This window comes from Peromyscus californicus, unplaced genomic scaffold (genome assembly GCF_007827085.1).
Source record: "Peromyscus californicus insignis strain IS unplaced genomic scaffold, ASM782708v3 Scaffold_13__1_contigs__length_99412109, whole genome shotgun sequence".
NCBI lineage: Eukaryota > Metazoa > Chordata > Mammalia > Rodentia > Cricetidae > Peromyscus > Peromyscus californicus.
Window position 1 is genome coordinate 29,964,002 of NW_026294424.1, and position 12,694 is coordinate 29,976,695.

Sequence of the window (12,694 nt, forward strand, 5' to 3'; positions counted from 1 at the left end):
TGTGCAATTTTGATTCAGTTAGGCTTATTCTCATGACTAGTGCTGCAGTTTGAATATATAATGACCCCTAGAGGCTCATATGTTAGAGGATTTGTGTCACAGAGAGATGATGGAAACTCTAAGACATGGAACGAATGACTGCCCTGGCAAGATGTGTCCATGGGTGCAACAGGGACAGACATGAGCGTGATGGGGGAAGCCAACCATTCTTTAGTCGGACTTAAGATCCACCCCACAGGAGGAAACACGTGCCTGCTACTGTAAATCTGGCCAAGAACTCATGGCTGGGGAGCTCCTAAGCCCTAGGAAGAACTTACGACTATTATTTTGTTAAATGGACATAGCATCCAACTTCTTTCAAAATACTTATCTCGATACCATAGATTAGCGCTCAGTCCTCATCAGAAAGACTTTTTCTTTGTGTAGTAAATGATGATTACTACAAAGACTCATAACTGGTCAAAGTGCAGAGACTAAGTGTCTGTGGAGTGCTCAACCATAAATCAGACATCTGTGTCACACCTAAGGCTCTAGGAACATCACAGAAAAGAGGGTAGGAAGATCATAAGAGGCAGAGTTCAGGGAGGACTGCTGTGACCAGCATCTTCTGGACAAAACAGGGCTGCTGTACTCTCAACTTCACAGAAGCTGTGGCCGCCTGCCCAAGAGCTGCAGAAGACCAAGCCAATCAACATTCCAGCATGGGTGGGGGACGGGACCATGAGAACCTATCCCTGGCTGCTGGGGGAGGCAGAGCCATATTTTCAGGGGTGTGGCCCTTGGTTGGTTAGGCATGCTCCAGAGGCTATCCCACCTCTGCACGTGTGTGTAGCATTAATTGTCCTCAGTGGGTTATTAAAAAGATATGAAGGTGGGAGGAAGGCATGGGAGCAGAGGAGGTGGAAGAATAGTAAAGGGGTCAAATACGATCACATTTCACTGTGTACGCGTATGCAATTGTCAAATAATAAATTCAAAACGCTTTATCAAAAAAAAAAAAGAGGTGGAAGCATTGGAAGCGCAGTCATTGAAGGCAATGTCTTTGAAGGGACAAGAGGATTCTGACCCCTTCTCTCCTTTCTTTCACACTGACGGTGCCACGAGGTGAGCATGGACAGTGGTTGGGGCTTCATAACAACACGGACGGACGCACAATGACAAAGATGACAGTTTTCCTAAGTTTTTCACCCCAACTATTTTAATCAATGCACCAATAAAGCAACTAAGCAAAAAAAAAAAAGAGTTTAGTTGATTTTTTTAAGGATTCATGTAGGCTCCACTGGACGTCTAAACCCAACCCATATGTAGTGCAGTTGCAGGAAAAGGAGAGTGGGAAATGGGGCCATGCCTTATCTTACACCATGGAAAGATTAGCACTATTAAGAAGAAGAACTGGCTTGGCTGAGTTTGGTAAGTGAAAACATGCCGTTCCAGAGTTTCCTACACAGTGTTAGTGAAGGTCACAGGTTTAGCCCCCCAAGCTTAGTTCTGCTCCTCTGCAAGGCCCTCAGTTGTAGGGGGCTGCCGGAGGAGTGGGGCATGGATGAGTTGAGAGCATTCAAGAAAGCATGGACAAATCTCCTTTCTGTTGTTCTGTGTATACACTGATGAGCAGAGCCCACAGGATCAGGATGACCTGAGTGCCAGTGTGAGAATCAGGAACAAGGCAGAAACACATGTGACTGGTCAACGCCCATGAGGCAGAAGGGGAGACACCCTGTACCATGACTGCCCCTGCAACCTGTATCCTGGAGAAAGGGTCTCTCTGTTCAGTGGCCTCACAAAAGCTCTGCCACCCTGAGAGTGATGGGTGTTGCCTTGTATGATGAAAATTTTCTTATCTTACTGTCTTGAATAAAACTCCTCTAATGGTAAGACCATTCGTTTACTTCTTATTTTTGTTGTATGCTGATTAATCTGATCTAAAGTTAACATTCTCTCTCCCACCCCAGCACTGTACACTTCAACCCCTCAGAGGATCCGAAGCTAATGGAAGGTGAATGACACACTTACAGCTTCTTGGATGGTTCTGTAAGTCCATTGACATGTTACTCAGAAAGTCATTGTGGACGATATCTTTCCACTGGATAGTCTCCACGTAGCAGAGGATGGGGTTGTTGCTGAATCGCACAGCACCAGTCAGGATTTCTGCATGAATGGAACGACAGTAACCAAACTCTTTGACTCCTATTAACTCACAAAATGCATGCACTCATTTCTTTATATTGCTAATGTTCTACTTAATGTTTCCAGTGTGCAAATCTGAAGTCCCCAAGGTCAGCCCTAATGAAGATCTGCTAGGGATATATGAAGATATACTTCACAATGATAGGAAAGATGTAGGAGTTTTTAAGGATTGGGCTGTGGATTTTAGAAATGCAGTAGGGAGGAAGAGAAGGCCTATTCAGTATGTATAGCAGGAAGGACAGACGTACAGTGACTTGTAGGTCTAGTGCTGTATCATGAAGACTGGAATGACTGGATGGTGTGGAGGGGCAGTCAGTGCAGAAGGACAAGGTGGAAGTCATAAGCATTTGGACTGTGAAGACCAGAATTTTACGTGTGAAGAAGAAGCAAATAAGCACTAGTGATGCAATGAGAGGACTTTGCAAAGTCAGGGTTGAGAAAGTCAAACTTGTACAAAGGGAGAGGGCTACATTAGTAACATTAGACACAAACATGGATGGAATAAATCTGTATACAACATTTATGTATACAAAAAATGGATGGTTCGGTCTGCAAAGATGAATTTGACTTGTGGGCTTCTCCCTGAGAACTGAAATGCGAGAGACAGATATGTCACAGCCAGGTCTAGAGGAGACAGGACTTGAGAATTGAGCTAGTTGATGTATAGGTATTACCTCCAATGATCCTCAGCAAGATCCAAAGACTATCATTTAAACACGGGAAAAAGTCTGGAGAGATGGCTTACGCTGCCCTTCTAGGGAACCTGAGTTTGGTTCCTAGCACCCATAGTGGGTGATTCACAATTGCCTGTAACTCCAGTGCCAGTGCACCCAATGTTTTTGGCCTCCATGGACACCTATACCTGTGTGCACACCCCACTTCCGCACCTATGTATATAATTAAAAGTGAAAATTAAACAATATATAAATGTGGAAAAGCCCAACTATAGATACAAAAGTGGTCTCAGCACCGCGCAGGCGGGGAATGGGAGCACCTGTCTGCACGGATTGCCGACGTGGAAAAGGAGGGGTTCCCTGGGAAAGCTTGCATGGGCTGCTGGGTGACAAGGAGAGGGGATCTGCACATGTGCAGGAGCAGAGTTTAGAGGAAAGGGAAGCTGGAAGTGCTGGAGGCTTCCAGCAGACAAAGATGCAAAGTGGAACTGCAGATCTGGGGCAGGAGACAGTTTTCTCAACAGATGACAGGGGGTAAAAGAACTTCAAAAGGCAGGCCAGAAAGGACTGAGATGTGGAGCGGTGCCTGGAAACTAGAGGTGACAGCAGTATGACAGAAAGAGACAAGAGGAGCTAGGAGTGTGAGGTCAAACCTAGCGACATAAGACAGGAACATTAAGGTCGCAGTGGCAACCATATGAAGAGACAGGGAGAGCCAACAATAGGTAACTATAATAACTACTTGAGGGTGAGGCTGGATTCAATAGGCTCCCCCTTCTAACTGAACAGAGCAAAGCAATGAGTAGAATGTCAAATCTATTGTTTTCATTTCAAAATCCAAGAAATTCTCAATTGTCGCAGTAGTCCTATATTAAATAACCGGGACCTGTGCAACTATAAATTTGCATTAATTATAAAAATAGGGGTAGTCCGGAGCAGAGCATGCACACACGGGCACATATACAAAACAACAACAACAACAACAAACTAGGAACTCAAGTAGCTGATGCATGCTTTGCCTGCAGTAACAGGGCTGATTTTATCAACATAGAGGGAGCACGTTACCAAGTGTGTGTACTACATTTTTGACGCGAGGGCACTGAGATACAGAGAAAGACCTAGGTGAAGGAATATCTGCAGTGTCGTTTAGCTGATGAGTGATGGAGCTGGGGCTGGAACACAGACAGCCTGGCTCCAGGAGCTAGACTCACACCCACTGGCTTCCTCACATGTGTGAGGCAAGATAGGCAGAGCAAGGCACGCCGCAAGTTCCGAACAGGCCATTTCATGCAGTGTGTGTACAGGGGAGATGAGCGCTACCACAAATTCAGAAACATGCGTGGGTGCGCAGAGCAGTTAAAGTGGTGGGTGGGAATTTGTGAACCAGGGAGCTGGGGAAGAAAGTGTCTGGCTGGCTGCGTGGCCACCTCCTAGCTCCACACACTGATAGGTTCCTACTCTCTGTACTCTTTCTTTTCACCCTGTCCCCTTCCCACTTCACACTGCTTCCCCATCAGAACTGCAGGGCATGCAGAGATGACAGAACCAGGCAGGGGGTAAGAGGCTTTGGGAGAGTTATCTTATCGCCATGCCTTTATCTGCAAAATGACAGTGTATGGCACCTACTCTTAAGGAAGGCTGTGGCATTAAGTGAAGTTACTGACTTGAGAAACAGTCCGTGAACTGGAGGAAGAATTGCTTCTCATCCTTTCAACCATCTTTTCCAGTTTTCTCAACCTTAAAACCTTCTCCCCTCTCCCCAACTTAAGCCTGAGTTTCCACATAACAGTATTAACCTTAAAACCTGCTTCTCAAACGTGACAGGATATTAGACCCCTCTCCCATGAGTGGTTTTATTATCTCTGGGTTCAACCGCTTGGGGCCCACTTTGGGAGAAATATCAAGTGACCAAATTCACAAGCTTGTGTTGCAGCACTCTTACTGTTCTGTTATTTTTCACTGTTGTTGTTAATGTTTTGCTATACCTAATCAATGAACTGAATGATGAGAGGCATATAGATAGAGGAGAAAACATGGCATGTATGCCTTGGGATACTTGATGTTTCAGACATCCAATTTTGCCTAGGAATGTGTCCCTGCAAGATGAGGGAGTGACTGCATGTCCTTTCTGCCCCTGGTCCAAGTTTACTTCTAATACAAACTCTCACTCACCAAGGTTGAGTACCCAGAGAACTTGGTCATTTATTACTATCTCTGGGTATTATTCCTCATCCATGGAAGAACTGATTTCTACTTGGCTGAAATCTCTTTCCATCTCATTACCTACTGTCTACATAACTGCTACCCACTGAATCCTGCAAACAGCATTCAGTACATGTGTTTGATAAACATGTCTTCTCTGAGTTAGGATTAACTGAAGTGACAGATTTGCCACATGCCGTCAGAATCCCTCTCTGCCTTGGTGTCCCACCTCTTTCTTACCCTGTAAGTTCCGCATGGGCAGTTCTCTAAGGCCAGTTTTGTTTGTCCCATAGTTGGACAGGACAGCTAAGGCATAGGTGTTTTCATAGAGAGTGTTTCCCCTGATGATCTGCAGGTTCTCCAGAGGGATCTTCTCCACAGTGTTGAGGGCAATGAGCACATAGCCAGCCACCTCCTGGATGGTCTGAGAGGAAAAACAAAGCCTATTACAGTGGGTCCAGGAGCACCATTGAACTTCACAATGACACATTCCTGTGGCAGATAAATCTAAGACACACAGACAATTGCCCTTGGGTAAAGGGTGTGGTAGGGTTTGCAAGGATTCTTTCACATTTGCATTTGAAGTTTGCATTAAAGAACAGCACATCGTTTGACATGTTGCAATTCCCACTTTAACTAAAATGAAAATGGAAGTGAACATAGTGAGATAATAAATCTCATGATTTCTTGTGGAAGGAAGAAGTGAGGGAGTAGGGGGAGAAAAAAAACGAAAAAGAAGTAAAGGCAAAGTAAACCCAACCGAAGTCCAAGTATCAGCAAAGCAGATTTTGAAGCCTTCAGAGTTGGCTCCTAATGGCTCACTAGGAATATTTAGGAATTTTGTGTACCAGTTATAAGTTCCTGGTAGCTTGAAATCAGCTATGGTGTCAGTGTTTATGCCAAGTATATAGGTACACACCACAAGACAGTGCTCTTTAAAGTTATTGTTAGTACTATTTGAAAAGCTGGTATGTCAACACTATCTGGCTGAGACAATGGCCGACCATCAATGTTAGTGCCTATGAGGACTGGAGCATCAGAAGTGTTTCTATCCCATTTCCTTTTCCACAAATAACTTGACCTTAGCTGGCAGAGTGGACTTCTCATAACATTCACCCATAGTCCCTTGGACTTGTGGCTTCCATAAGATGAAATATCCATGCCTCAAGCCAAATTCGGCTGAGGCTTCTCTTTGTTCGTGTTTCTTTCTATAGTGTTTGAGTAGGACAACCAAATTCAATGAACTAACCTTTAAGAAGGAAAGGTCATAATTCCTTTGCACGTAGGTAATTTCCAGGTTCCCAAGGACCACTTCACAGTTGTTGAACATCCTCTGCAGGCTCAGGAAATGGTCTTCAAAAGTGCCCAGTTGAGTGAGCCTGTTACTTGTGCCTTGGCAAACTAGAATAAAAGGGAAAGAGGTTTCTCAGAAGGTGCTGAGTAAGGTAGCAAACCACAACAAAACAATATTCGTCAGCTTTCTGAGCCACAGTGACTAACAGTCATCTTTGATCAAAGCCACCACAATGCTGATGTGGTAAGAGATGTTTAAGTTTACACAGCTGTAATCCATAGTAAGACAGAGCTCATCCCTGTGATACATGCGATCATGTGATATTAAGGATATAGAGAAAGCAAAGCATTAAAAGTTCAAGGTGGGGGAGATGGAAATTTTATAGAGTTTTTTTGTTATTGTTTGTTTTTTGTTTTTGTTTTTTCGAGACAGGGTTTCTCTTTGTAGCTTTGCACCTTTGCTGGAACTCACTCTGTAGCCCAGGCTGGCCTTGAACTCACAGAGATTTGCCTGGTTCTGCCTCCTGAGTGCTGGGATTAAAGGCATGTGCCCACCACCATCCGGCTTTCAGAGGTTTTGTATTAGTTACTTATCTTGTTTCTGGGGCAATACCAGACAAAAGCCCCTTAAGGAGGGAAGGGTTTATTTCAACTTACAGTTCTAGGGAAGACAGTCAACTATGGTGGAAAAGGAATGGCAACCAAAGTGTGAAAGAGCTGGCCACATTGCACCCACAGTCAGGAGGCAGAGAGAGGTGAATACCACTCAGCTCCCTTTCTCCTTTTTATTGAGTTTGAGGACCCCATCCATGGAATGGTGCTGCACACCTACAGGATAGAACTTCCCACATCAATGAACCTAATCTAGACAATTATTCACAGGTATGCCCAGATATCTGTTTCTGTGGTGATTCTAAATCTTGTTAAGTTGACCATCAAGATTAACCACAGTAGTCTCTAAAACAGGATAGACTTAAGAATGCTGTAGAGAAAGCTATCCATCAAATCCATGTGGATGATATAGTTGCAAGGTGAGTTAATAATGCAATGAACATTTTACTTCTCAGAAAATAAGTGTGCTACATTGTTGTATATACAAAGAGTCTCCAAAAACACAACACACAATAGGTAATGTTTTCTAACCACACAATTCTGTATACCTAAAGTCAATGAAAACGGATTTTTAAAAGTCAACTGTTAGAAACTAAAAATACTCCTTAGAATAATCAAAGGAAAAAAATCAAAGTTCTGATTATAGAATACTCAAAGTTTTTTTTATTTTTTATTTATTTATTTTAGCGTAAAGACAACACTTTAAATCAGTAGGATAGTAAGAGACCAACATGCCCTTTTGTCTTTTTCACATTGTGTTAATCCAACCAATATGGGTGTCCATATGTTTGCCCTGCATCCGCTGCCAATATACAGCGTGTCAAGACACAGACTTAAACCAAGAAAACATGCAAAACTTAGGGGCCAAAGTTAGACCACAGAAATGCACTCAGTAGTCTACATTCAGAAGCAAAGGAGAGGGTAGTAATAAAATGATATTTACAACCTGGCTTTGGGGGAGACATGTTTAGGCAAGCAGAACAAAACAAAGAGGCTTGGAGCTTTTGAAGCAGGGAGCTTGTTAAAGGATAGACTTTGAACCAAAATTATCCTAAGAGTGAAGAAATATGGCCTGTGGGTTTAGACATTACATTTGGAACTGGCCAGATTTTTCTGTGTTGGCAAAGTTGCTCCCTTGACAGTCACAGTAACCAGGGGACAGAGCACAAAATAAGGCCAATGTCAACACAGTGGTACTTTCTTCAGGTACTTTTACAATATGCATTACTGTTTTATAGGCTTCTTTGTTCCCTCCCCTTGGGTTGTTCTAAGAGCATCATCCGTCTGGCCTTGCATGATGGAGCCACAGTAAGCAACCTGCACATGTTCAGACACCACATAATCAACCCAAGGCATTTACAGACACTATGAAGCAATCTTCTCATCCTCTCTAACTGTATGGGAATCTCTCTAGCCTCCTTCTTTTTTCTCTAACTAATTCATCAGAAGTGAGGGCTGTCACATAGGAACTGTGCAGTTGATAGGTTCGGGTCCCGATCTCCTACCTGTAAAGACAGGGTAACTCCAAAATTCTTTCAAATATGATTTTGACTTGACCCAATTTGTCTGGTCTACTTTTAGCTAAGAGTGTGAGCTGCTCTGGTGTTCTCCTCCACTAGGAACAACTGTTTCATGCTTCTGTGCATACAGATTTTTAAGATGCCATCACAAATGTATGTGTAGGGGTTTGGCAATAATATGGCACCTTCCCATGGTCACATTGTTGAGTGGCAGTCACCTTTCCAAGTAACAGATAGCATCCTTTGCTTTTAGCTCCTAATGATCAACCATGGCCCCAATTACCACATGCACTCCCCTTGTTCTCCACATCCGTATGGCATGCAGAACCCACTGTAGCTGGGACCCATTCAGAAGGCATTCTTCAGCACACAGAAATATATTTAATTATATTTAAATAATCAAGTACTTCAGCTTGCCAGTTTCTTTCAGTTTACATTAAGATTTTCCTTTATTATTAAGCTGATTAGTAAGTTTTGTTAAACAAAAGTCAAAATATTCATTTGAGATTAATGTATTATAGAAAAAATATATTTGTGTTTTATTCATCTATTCAAAATGCTAAACAAGCAATTGAAGTATTTATTTATGAGTACTTATTAGGGTCTTTATTATCTTCAGTTAGGATAGATTACTTTCATATTCAGACAAAAAGATGTTATGTTTGGAAGATAATAGAAGTATTATTCATTATTTGTATGAATATCAATCCACAGAACAATTTGGGACACAACTGAATAACTTATGTAAACAAATAAATTAAAATCTACACCATAATTTCACTTTGGAAAACCTATTCTGAGGAAAAAGTCTAAAATTTTGGAACATCTACACACAAAGTTTATTACCTTTTAAATATGGTGCACAGAATTGCAAAGAAACCTAAATGCCCCTTGTTCCACCCAATACTGTGTTTCAGAATAAGGAAGAAACTGATATTCTAGGTGATTCAATACAGTCAAGTCTCTCTTGATATATACAGGGTTAATTGCTCATTTTGAAATAAATCATTAATGATTTTGTTTATTTTGAGGCCTTCTCTCTCTTTATGTACCTAAGAGATGACAATATAAATGAAATTTAGGCTGAAAGTAAGAATAAATTGATATAGGGGCAGGAAGTATATCTTAGTAGAAAGACACATGGAAAAGTCTCTGGGTTCAATCCGTAGTGCGTGTGCACACAGACACACAGACACACAGACAGAAAGACACACACACAGAGAAAGGCAGAGAGAGAGAGAGAGAGAGAGAGAGAGAGAGAGAGAGAGAGAGAGACAGAGAGAGACAGAGAGAGACAGAGAGAGACAGAGAGAGAGACAGAGAGACAGAGAGACAGAGACAGGGACAGAGACAGAGACAGAGACAGAGAAGCAATGGAAGCATTTGATCTAGGTTTCCTAATAGAAAATGTAATTTTGGCTCCATCTAAAGACCAAATAGTTCACCTTAAAATAATTACTTTTTGAGAAATGGTCTCACCATATAGCACTGGGTAGCCCTAAGCTCACAATGTAGACCAGCCTGGCCTCAAATTCAAAGAAATCCATCTACCTCTGCCTGATAGGAGCATCTTAAATTTTAAACCCATGATGAAAAGTAAAGGGAATGTCAATGACACAAATAAAATTCTTGAAATCAAAAACTACAGTTTTAGCAATATTTTGGGTTTTGAGAACTGAACCCCAGTATTCCAGGCACTCTACCACTGAGCCTCTCCAACCTCTAGCAAGAAGGATTTTTGTGTTTATTTTATTAAACCAGATGGACATTCTTGTGCCATCTCTTCCTCACTGTTTTCCTTGAACTGGTTCCTTGAATCTGCTCTGCCTCCGAGATGAAAGATAGAGTGGTAAAAACAATATCGTCCTCTCAGAATTGCTGTGAAGATGGAGAAGTAAGTAAGAACCTTCAGTCCTGCTTTATTGGAAGGATTACATTCCTTCAATACTGATAATGTGAGTGATACCAAATGCATCTAGGCAGATGTTAGGGCCTTGGCTACTGCACAACACCCTGTGCTGGAGCTTCAGGCCTGTACAGTCACAGCTCAGCTCTCAGACACTGAACACAGCTGCTTTGGAGAATATTTATCACATCAGAGTATCAAAAGGAAAGCAAATGGAATACCTGTGCTTTAAGAATTCTATGAAGCACAGTTTGGGACTGAATATTTAAGCTATCTATTCAAAGCAGACTCTCATATTATGTTAGGACTGTCTATGTGAAAACCAGAAGCACTTCAAGCTCCATACAGAAGCTAGGAATTTGGCTTCCATCTGGCACAATAGGGCAAGTGCTACCAATCAAGAACAAAGGTTGTGCACCCCGGGTCTTCAAGGCACTTAGCTTCTGGCCCTCGGACTGTATCAAGAGCACTTACAAGCATACGTAAAAATGGAGGAATTACAATATTAACATCCTCATGTCAGTTCTTTACTACACCCTATCACATTCTATTTCCATCCATCTGGTCCCTGGATATATTTTAAAATAAGGCAGAAACATCAGTGAACTCCATGTTGACTCATAGCTGTATCCTGGGCACTTTACTGTGTTTACATATGTTTTTGAGGAAACCTACATTAACTAGGAAATGAGTTTAGCGAGGGCGCACACTGAGACAATCTAAACTCCTGCCATGATTGAAAATGTCACTTCCTGAACCGTCCTTCCCAGGCAGGTTTAGCTCACACCAGACACAAACAGACTTCTAGGATTTTCACGGCAGTGTGGTCTTGCCTACATTGGAGCATCATAGGAATGGGACTCATGAAATGCTTCCCTTTAGCTGGGTTCATTCCACAGCCCAGCATTTTGGGGGATTAATCTTTGCTTTTGTGACAGATTCCAGGCAAGTACATTAAGAGGAGATATCTGTGCATTTTCTTAAGACACGGAGGACTGGTTTGATGCCTGGTTATTCTTTTCTTAATGAAACTTTCACTTAACTGAAATTAAGAGAAATCTGCCCCTTTGTGCAGTGGTCCTGCGTTTACAGTAGACTCTGGCACTTTTATGCTAATATTGCATATACAGCTCTTCTTGCCCAGGGTACTAATTAACACAGAGCATTAGACAAGCTTCTCCAGAGTCCTCCAAGTTCACCTGCATACTTTCAGAAGTGCCTAAATGAATTCATACTTGTTTTAACTTATTGTTATTCTCAGCTACCCAGTAATGACTGTCAAAGTTACGGGGTTCTTGGAAATGTCTCCCCATCACCTCTGAAATTGTCTCTGCTTCTGTCCTTGCCCTGTTTTCTATAGTGCAGTCTGCTTTAAAGCAGAGATCACATCACACAAAGCCCGGGTCCCAGCCATCGGAATGTTTCCTGGTGTAATTAAGATGAGCACAAGCTCATAAGCCTTGTTGTTCTGCCCCGTTAGCCACGTTTCTACTGGCTTTTTGGTCCAGGCACTCACCTTTAATTCTTCTCAAACCCACATAACTCTTGCTGATTGGGCCGCCCTGAGCCCAGCACTGGACATCTTGGTCTCCATTTTAGCATTGATGTGGTGATTCAACAAACATCCTTCAGAAGGGCCAGTCCTAACTCACTGCTACTTCCTGTCACACCATGCAAGCTTCTTTTCTTCCTATATTTATCATACTTAAAATGATTGCTTATGCGTTTATTATCTACTTCTCCCTATATGTAAATATAAACCACATATTCAAAGCTGGGAGAAATAAAAATGCAGTTGTATGGAGCATATACATTTTCTCATCATTATTTTTTTAAATAAGGTAACAGTGCTTTCTACAGCATTTACACTGTGGTAGGTGTTATGTGAACTAGATAATGTTGGGATGACAACCTATAGATGGGCAGATATTTAAAGGTTATACATATATAATTACTACTTTTAATAAGGTAACTGCATCCAGGGAGTTCCTGGAACTCATCATCCAAGGATACTGAGGGATGAAAAAATACACATGGACACTCTTTGAATTGGCAGGAATGAGGTACACACGAAGGGTGGCATTCTATTTCTATTTTTGTTGTCAAAACAATGAGTGACCAAGTGGCCAAAGTCTCAGATGACACACATCGGCTTTTATATGTCCCATTTCCTTACGTCTGATGAGGGAGGAGCCGAGGATAAAGGATTCATTTGTAAAATGTTAATCCTCAGACATTGCCAGTCGATCATTGTAGGATCTTTTTAACCCAGACGACACATTTCAGGAGCCTACAAGCTA

The 12,694-nt window shown here is 42.1% G+C and overlaps 1 protein-coding gene across 3 annotated transcripts in view; it reads right to left on the minus strand.

The window, feature by feature from the left end:
• The window catches only part of Egfr (epidermal growth factor receptor), a 171,541-nt gene that overhangs the window by 48,154 nt on the left and 110,693 nt on the right, over positions 1 to 12,694 (minus strand). For all 3 annotated transcript variants that reach the window (XM_052734789.1, XM_052734788.1, XM_052734790.1), the window contains exons 2-4: positions 6,313 to 6,464; positions 5,304 to 5,487; positions 2,014 to 2,148 (exon numbers count right to left, since the gene is read on the minus strand). In XM_052734789.1, coding sequence (XP_052590749.1) covers positions 2,014 to 2,148; positions 5,304 to 5,487; positions 6,313 to 6,464 — 471 coding nt within the window. The remainder of the gene's footprint in view (positions 1 to 2,013; positions 2,149 to 5,303; positions 5,488 to 6,312; positions 6,465 to 12,694) is intronic.